The 8,518-nt window shown below is 39.5% G+C and overlaps 1 protein-coding gene across 1 annotated transcript; it reads right to left on the bottom strand.

Moving 5' to 3' along the window:
- Nucleotides 1-2,783: 2,783 nt before the first annotated feature.
- On the bottom strand, nucleotides 2,784-3,764 carry LOC149228952 (uncharacterized). Its single transcript, XM_089380916.1, has one exon. The coding sequence runs from the start codon at nucleotides 3,762-3,764 to the stop codon at nucleotides 2,784-2,786; it is 981 nt and encodes a 326-aa protein (XP_089237042.1).
- Between the last annotated feature and the right edge of the window lie 4,754 nt (nucleotides 3,765-8,518).

Raw genomic sequence — 8,518 nt, 5'->3', positions numbered from 1 at the left:
GCCTCAACAGACTTCTTTCCTAGGGTGAGAATGCTCCTTCTATGTGCAATAATTTCTATTGAATTATGTGCCTCGCCAACACAATTCCCATGGCATGGGATCACCGACGGGTTCAATACAACCTTACACAATGCTGAATACGAATGGGGCAGCATGAAGCCTAAACCAGGCTCTGATACCACATATTGAAAATGAAATTAACTCAAACAGATTACAGAAAAACACATAAAAACCAGACCCAAAATATTGGCAGAAAAAGGCTGAAGCCTCATGCTTCTCTCTCACATTTTCATTATTTAAATAATTGAATATAGTGTTACAAATAAATAGATGAGAGATAGTGTTCTCAAGATAGTGTGTGCTATCTTAGACACTTTTGGTTGAGATAATTTCTCCTTTGGTTGAGATAATTTCTCACCAGACACACACCAATATAGGAGTTACCTAAACTAACTCCTATCTTAGAGGAACAACCCAAGAGTTAGGCACAAATTCCTAACTTGGAATATTTAATTAATTAATTTATTTTTGGATTTATTATTGTTTTATGAGAGAGGCTAACACAAGTATATATGTATACACATAAAACCCCTTCATCGCACCCTTGAGAAAAAGTCACAAAGACCATCCTTACTAAACTCACAAGTGTTATGACAAAATATCACAATAATATGCAAGTATATATGTATACACATAAAACCCCTTCGTCCATAGAAACTTGTTAAAAGGGAAAACCCAAAAATTACCATAACATTGGAACTACATTCACATTCTTCACTAGAAATAAATATCAAGCTAAAACAACTAAGTTGACGCATAATCTTATAATTTGGGAAGTAAAAGTACAATTGACCCAATACTCCTTGTTCCTTTTAATCATTTTATCGAATGATTTGCAACATCGTTGGACTTGTATACTTTGTAATCATAATTGCAATAGAATTATTTCATAAATTATCGAAATATTCCCATAACCCAACTAAAAGAAATTTTATGTTCACCCTTGCCTATCTGTATTGTGTGAATTTATCCTTTTGTGACTAAATTTAGTCCACAAACCTCTAATTTTTGACCCGTGGTGTAAGGACCTGTAGTCCTGAACGTGTTCCGCCTGAAGTGCAACAGCGACCGACGAAGGGCACGCGGTTGGAAACCTGAACAAACGATGGAAGACCAAGCTCAGGACTTCATGTGCGACGGTTATGTGTGATAATGTGCGCAAGGAAGGGAGCGAGGACGAGTTTATATGCGTGAAGATATGAGTTATAAATTATGGAAGCCGACCTACAACTTAAGGCAAGCCAACATGTATTTTGACGAGTTTGCAATGGAGTAGGGGCGTTGGGCAAGTCGGCTAGGCAGCCAAGACTTTACCCTACAATTGGTATATATGGAGGTGTGTTGGAGCTCATTTGAACACAATCGCTCATCACTCAAACATGTAAAGAAGGCGCAGAACAAGAGTGTGGACGCAGCTAAGAAGAAAGGCACAGATTTGGGTGATGCGCCTGTTCTTGGGCAAGGTCGCACGAAGGTGAACTACTTGTCTTGATTTTGGGTGAGGGGCGCGGGCAGGGTCACCCGCCGGTTGGTGTGAGGCGTGCACGAGTGTGTGGCGCCCGGGTTGTGCAAAGGAGCGCCTGACGGTGAGACAAAGGGTGAACGCTCGGTTGTGCAACGACTTGGCAGGAGTTCTTGGGTGACTTGGGTGAGCGCCCGCCCATTGTGCAAGTGTGCACGATGAAGATAAGATTCGTTTGAGAAGTGTGGAGGACAACTCATGTGAGGGCGCGCCCACCCGCCTTGGGCAAGGAAATCTTGGTTGTCGTATGGAGGTGTGACAAGATTGTAAATTTGGCCAAGTATGAAACTTGGTGTTTCCAAAGTATACTTGTAAAGCTTGTAACATTAAAGATTGTATAATATTATTCAGGCATACTCATTGTTCAAGGAGTTGCCCCTCCCTTTATACTGTGCAATTGTGTCCTTCATTTATAATTGCCGATGATAATTAATGTGTATGGGTGTTCATTGGTATAAAGGATAACATAATAATACTTGTTTGTGAAACACAAACTAAGTAGGAGTAAGTGGTTAGGCGTAGTCCACGAACATAAATATTGGTGAAAAGAAAGTATTTGGTGGTGCCGCACCTCGCTAAGAGCAGTTGAAAGACTACCGCCAGCTTGGGGGCATGATAGGTGGTATCAGAGCAGCTGATTCGGGCATTGAAGGTTGAAGTTGCTACACAACTACATTGAAGTGAAGTTGGTATCAGAGCTCGGTTGGAGTTGGTGAGCAGGGTTTCTCATGGCGAAGTGCAAGTGTGGATACACTTGGAAATTGAAGACAGTGAAGCAGGTACTTGCAGGTGAAGGAAGTTGTTTCACATACAAGTGGAACAAGAGCTGGTTCAAATTGCAGGCATCTTGGTGAAGCTATTGTATGGTCAAAACTAGATCGCAAAGAAGAAGGAAGCTGTTAGCAATGGCAGTTGAATCTCAGGCTGGGTCTAGTCACGGTGCGAAGGATGCTACTATGGCATTCATGGAGAAAGTGTTGGAGAAGATGGAGGATTTGGAAGCTTTCTGGACTAAGAAGATGGACTTGGTCGATAGGGATCAAGAGGCCAATTCAAAGATGAGGGAAGAGCTCGAGGAACTCCAGACTCAACACGAGTACACTGATTCCTCCGAATCTTCCGATTCTTGGTCCTCATCCTCAACTTCTTCTGGGGTTCCTTTTGAGCTTTCTGCTATGCCTGAATCCTTGAAAGGATTAGGCTATCCACCTTTCTCTGGAGTGTCCGATTTCTGGGCCTCGACTTCATGTGTGTCCTCTGGTTGAGAGCTGAGGGGGTCAAACCTATTTTCTAGGGCGGTCTTGGGCTGGGTCTGCGGAGCAGGGCCCTGATGAGGATTGCCATTGGATCCTCCCACCTTCTGAGTCTTGTGAGTATTTTTCGTACGCTTGACTTGATTCCAGCCGTCCTCCTTCCCTTGGACAGATTCAGTATTGGACGGGCAGCTTCTGGCGAAATGGCCATAAACATGGCATTTCCGGCATTTAAAGGGCAGCTGCTCGTAGTCTAGTTTCTGCATGTGAGTCCAGCTTCCAACCTTGATTTTAATGGCCTCTGGTAGTCCCTCCTCCAGGTCCACCTCCACGCATATCCTGGCACAATCATATTGGTCCTTGTTGTTTGCCCGATCTATAAATTTCCCCAGGGCATTTCCTATATGCTTCAATGAGTCCCAGTTCCAGCAATGCACTGGAAGATTTAGCAGCCTGACCCACACTGGGACAGCTTTGGGTACATCCACTGCCGGATCGAAGTTCGGAGTCCACTTGTTCAGATACAGACCCTGGGGGCCCATGAAGTAGGGGCCGTTTCGAAAGATAAGGTCTTTATCATCCTTTGAGGTAAACTCGAAGAGGAAGAAACCTCGCCCCAGGAAGTAAGAGGTCACACTCTCTTGGATCAATGGCGCCCAGTTCCTTTTGACCCAGTTCTCTGTGGATTTGGGAGAAGGCCAAAGTCCGGTGAACTGGCCTACAAGGGCTCTCTCAGACAAAGACAGTGCAACCTGGATCGGGGTTTCCGGAGGGAGGGAGATCTCCAGAATATCATCAAGTTTCTTGACAAATTTCGCGGCTTCAACATTCTTCTTCTTAGGGAGACCTTCCAGAAGTCGATTAAAGGCCTCAACTGATGAGGACAGAGGGGGGGGAGGGGCCGCATGGGGAGTGCCCAGTGCCTCCATGGACCCAAGCAGCCAGCCAAGCTCAATCCGGGACTCAAACCTTCATTGAACCAGCCGGCCTCATGGTATAAAGCAAGCTTCCTTCCGCAGAGAGCAGAGAGAACACTTGCGCGCAGCCTGAGGGACGCGAATAGGCGGGACAGGGCAGGGCCGAGGGCGATAAGAGCCGATTAGGGCCGATCGGGCGATCAGGGCTGAGGGCGATCAACGGGGGCAACCTTCCAATCTTTTTGCTCCAGATATCATGTTGCAATTCTTCCTCTTCATGTATCATAGTAGATATTTTTCAGGGCTTAATGGGTGTAGAATTATTATTTTTGGATGAATTTTAGAATGAAATACTCATTCCTATGCTTCAATATGCCCTTGGAATCACTTCAAACTATTTTTTCAAACAAAATTTATGCAATTTAAAAAAAACACACACTTTTTATTCTTTTAGGAGATCAATATTGAAACAATTGTATCTATGTAATTTCGGCTCTCCAGGGTCTGAAATTTTGTCTTTTGGTATCCATATGACTCTTCTTTCCAACGCCACAAGTTAGAATGATATTGGATTCCTCAAGGTATAGTTATGCCCAATCTCCCACAATGACATGGTTATTGACCATTTTAGTAGAGAAAACTTGTACGAAATGTCACGTGTCAGTGTTTCAACCTTCAGCCCTGAAAATGATATATGAAAAACTAGGTTTTGTGCACTTTCTGTCGCTTTTTATGAAATTCAAATCTGATGCTTTTAGAGAAATTTACGATGATTTTCCCTGGGTCGCCTGTTTTAGACTAAATTATAGAGAATGCAAAAACCCTAACTTATTCAGACCATATCTCAGAGAATATAGCAAGACAAGATCTAATTTTTTTACACGAAGTTCAAAAATATTTCAGATCCATGCGGTAAAAGTTTCAGCTTCTTAAGCCTAGAAGAAAAAAGATTATAGAAAAAATTCCAAGATGTCCTGTTTGAAGCAACAAACCCCTAGAATCCAAAGCTTTAATACCAAATGTTATGCAACAAGATCACAAAATATAAGAATAGATAGATAAATGACTTGAAAATTAGCCATTTTAAGGGGGAAACCTACTTTACATCAGATAAATGAAAGATTATTGGATGATATAAATGAAAATATATCCTTGGTATATTATAGGAGTCTAAGGGGTCACAATATAATCAGAGCCTACATAACAATAATAATGTAAGGGCACATTAGTGGGATTCTATGGGGCATAATGTTATCAACCTCTTTTTCTCCCTAGTGTTAGTCCTCTTGATTCACTATGCTTTTGACCTTTTTCCTTGGCTTTTACCACTCCTTTTCCCATTCTTTCTCCCCAGTCACGTGCACAATGACTTATGAGTGAAATTGGAACCTTCCAACCACACGCAAGACACTCCTTCCTTGTGGTTATGACCAAAATTTCATAGTTTGGTTTGTACGGTTTGAAGACTTATTCTAGAGACTTACGATTCCTGGGATATTAGTTCAACTCATCACCTTATCTCATCTGCTCGAACTAGAGAAACGATAGACAAAAGTACTTAGACCACTCTGACCATATGTAGATGCACTGTCAATTTCTGCAATCACAACATAAACTATTCATGCAACTCCATGACCAAACGATAGTGCTAATCCATGCCATGTATTTGGGCTCCTCACAGGCAACACATAATGAATAGTGCATAGTGACACAAACCACTCCCATCACATGTAGAAGTATTGGCTGCAACACCAACAACAACCAAACCAACACATGTTGCACCAAATCCATCCGAAACATTCCTCCATCCAATACTACCCAACCTCTCATGCTCGCTCAAACTCTATCCATATTCACCAGCTATTGGAAGCTTCTGCATCCACAAGAATGTCTCAAACATTACTTATTTTCTTGGAGAATTAGTGCTCTTGCATAACCTAAAAGCTGATAGTACAGGCTAGTGTGGGATGGGTTGGTATCGTAACATTAACCACCGCAGTGAAAGTGTGGACAAGTGCATCTTTATTTTGCATAGGGATTCAAATTTTGGTTGTTGATTTCCAACATAAGTAAACTATGTATATCACTTCCTCCTGGGTAGATACCTTGAGAGTCATGAAGAAAAGGAGAGGCGAGGGTATTGATTACAGTACTACCCGACTTGTGGGGCATGACAACATTGATGGACTTAAAACTATTTACTTAGTGCATTATTCTGCTGGCCATTAAGATTATTTTCTATAATGCCACATGATTTGGTCATGGTGTTGGTGAAATCTAGAAGTGGTTCTCGAATTGGGATTGGATTTAAACTCAGGTTCCGAAATGTTAAATGAAATGCAAATTGAATTCTAATTCTTGAATTACAAATGAAATGCAATAAGTGCTATCTTGGTTGAGTGATTGGATATTTATATTTGTGTTGCTTGTCGCCATCTACAAGTACTAACTGATAAATAAAATAAAATAAAATAAAACAAGCCACCAAAATGAATATTGTTGAAGTTCGAAGCTAGACTGTCTCTCTCTCAATTGTCTTTAAACTAATCATTTGCTTGATCATTGATTTTTTTTAAAATCATCTATTAGAAAACTTAATGAATCATAACATACCATTTATCTATTTAAAAACCATTTTTGGTGAAGTTGTGTGATGAGACCAAGTTTGTAGAGAGAATTTTTTTAAAGTAAATGTAATCCTTACAACTAATATAACTTTAAACATGTTATTTGAAATGAAATTTCACATCTATATAGAAAATACTGGCACTGCAATTTGATCGTTATCAAATAGAACTAGAGAAATAAAGACTACCGTGATGTTAGTTGTGGTCACAAACTTCTTATGTAAAAGATATAATTGAAATCACCTGAGAAATAATCTGTATTTAGGTCAAGAATTTGACTTTACTGATGCTAACGAAGTTCAGTTAATGACAACCTCTTAAATCACCTTGCTTAATCATGATATGGCCTCCTCACCATCAATCTCATTGAAATGCTCTCCTCTATCGATCGCTGGGTGAATCATTGCATGGGCCATTGATCCCATTGAAATTCTCTCCTTCGTCGATCACTGGGAAAATCATTGCGTGGGCCAAGTAAGTGCAAGGATGAGCACGTGGCTCAAATTTACACAAAACCTCACTTCTTATTGCTGGCGTATGGATTGGATTATCACCATTGGCAGTTGCAACTTGTTTGAATGACTTGTTGATGTAAGAAAATTCATAGCTGCGAGCCACTACATGTTGGTGGTAAAGGAGTTGCCAAAGGATAGTTGAATTAGTATGGTCATTCAGAAATAAAGTTTGAAAATTATCCTCTAGGTGTGTAAAAGGTGTATTGGTTGCAAAAGGGACAACAAATCATAGTGTTGGAGCAATATTTTTTGTGTTTCCGTATTGGAGAGTTCCATGATCGAGTGATGTGTGATGCACTTCCCATAGATGCTTGCAATTTTTTCTTGGAGGATCATGGAAATATGGTTGAAATGTTGTCCAAGGTGGGAAAGTAAATGAATGCTAGATTTAGAAAGAAGGAAATAAGTTTTGGCTCTAAGTTAGACAAAACATAGAAATAAGTATGCCTTCAAAACATGATACCTCTGAATTTTGGAATCGTTTTTCTTTTTTCTTTAAATATAAAAATTATAAACATTTAAATATATATAACACATTATCTTGTAAATTTGATAAATTGGTCAAAAAAATTGGTATGTTTTAAAAATTATTTTGGTATGTTTATGGTTGTTTAGAAATGTGTTTTCAAAGAGGAAATGCCAGGTGGGGATTTTTCTTGCAACTTAGTTTTAATTGTTTCCAATGTGAGATGAAGAGAGTGTCGACATCAACTTGGAGATGTTTTGTTTAACAAACCAGTGCTTGAAGGAAGTTGGGAAAACATAGTTTGTTTATTCGTCTTTCCTAAAGATAATAATTATGAATTGAAGAATGTTGTACAAAAAAATGTTGAATAGTTTCTCATAGAATTTGGATAGGTAATTCCAATGGGATTGACATTAATGAGAAGCTTTTCTCACAAAATTGATTTGATATTAGGATTCAATCTACTAACAAAGAAACACCTTATAGGATGACTCTAGTTGAAAGTGAAGAGGTGAATACACAAGTCCAAGAGTTGTTAGAGAAATAAAGCACTGATCTGAGAAAGTTGAGTCGATGTGCAATCCCTGTTGTACTTACACCATCGAAAGGGTGAAAGTGGAGAATGTATACTGATTTGAGGTCAATTAATAATCCTAATCGAATATAGCTTTCCTTTACCAAGAAAGGATTATTTGATGGATTATTTGTGCATGTAAATGTACTTTTGGAAGATTGACTTGAATATTGGGTATCATTAAGGAACATACAAGGTAAAAGGTAGAATTTTACAACCTTCATATGGCATTCATGGCCTCTGGCCCGATAATAAAATTACTGTCTAGTGGTGTGATTTCTTATGTTGATTATGCATTTGTTTATGAAATGTTACGTAAGTACATCAAGGTATTGACAATATTTTTAGAATAATTATGGTTATGATTATGATGTCATTATTAGTGGTTGTTAATAGTTATAATGTTAATCATTGTTTCAAATTATGAAAAAAGACATAAAGTGAATCGTTCAAGGGCTTGAAGGGTACCTGAAGGCTCTGAAAAAGTAACAAATGGGAGTTTGCTGTGGCTTGGTACCTTGGTTGGTGAAGAATATCAAACATGTATTCAATAATGGGCGAGTAGATGCCCATGAAGATAACAC

This window comes from Pinus tabuliformis, chromosome J, assembly GCF_031772625.1.
Source record: "Pinus tabuliformis cultivar Carrire ecotype Pingquan chromosome J, CPIR1, whole genome shotgun sequence".
In the NCBI taxonomy this organism is placed as follows: Eukaryota; Viridiplantae; Streptophyta; class Pinopsida; order Pinales; family Pinaceae; genus Pinus; species Pinus tabuliformis.
The sequence above is the reverse complement of the archived record's forward strand: the minus strand, read 5'-3'. Positions and strand labels throughout refer to the sequence as shown.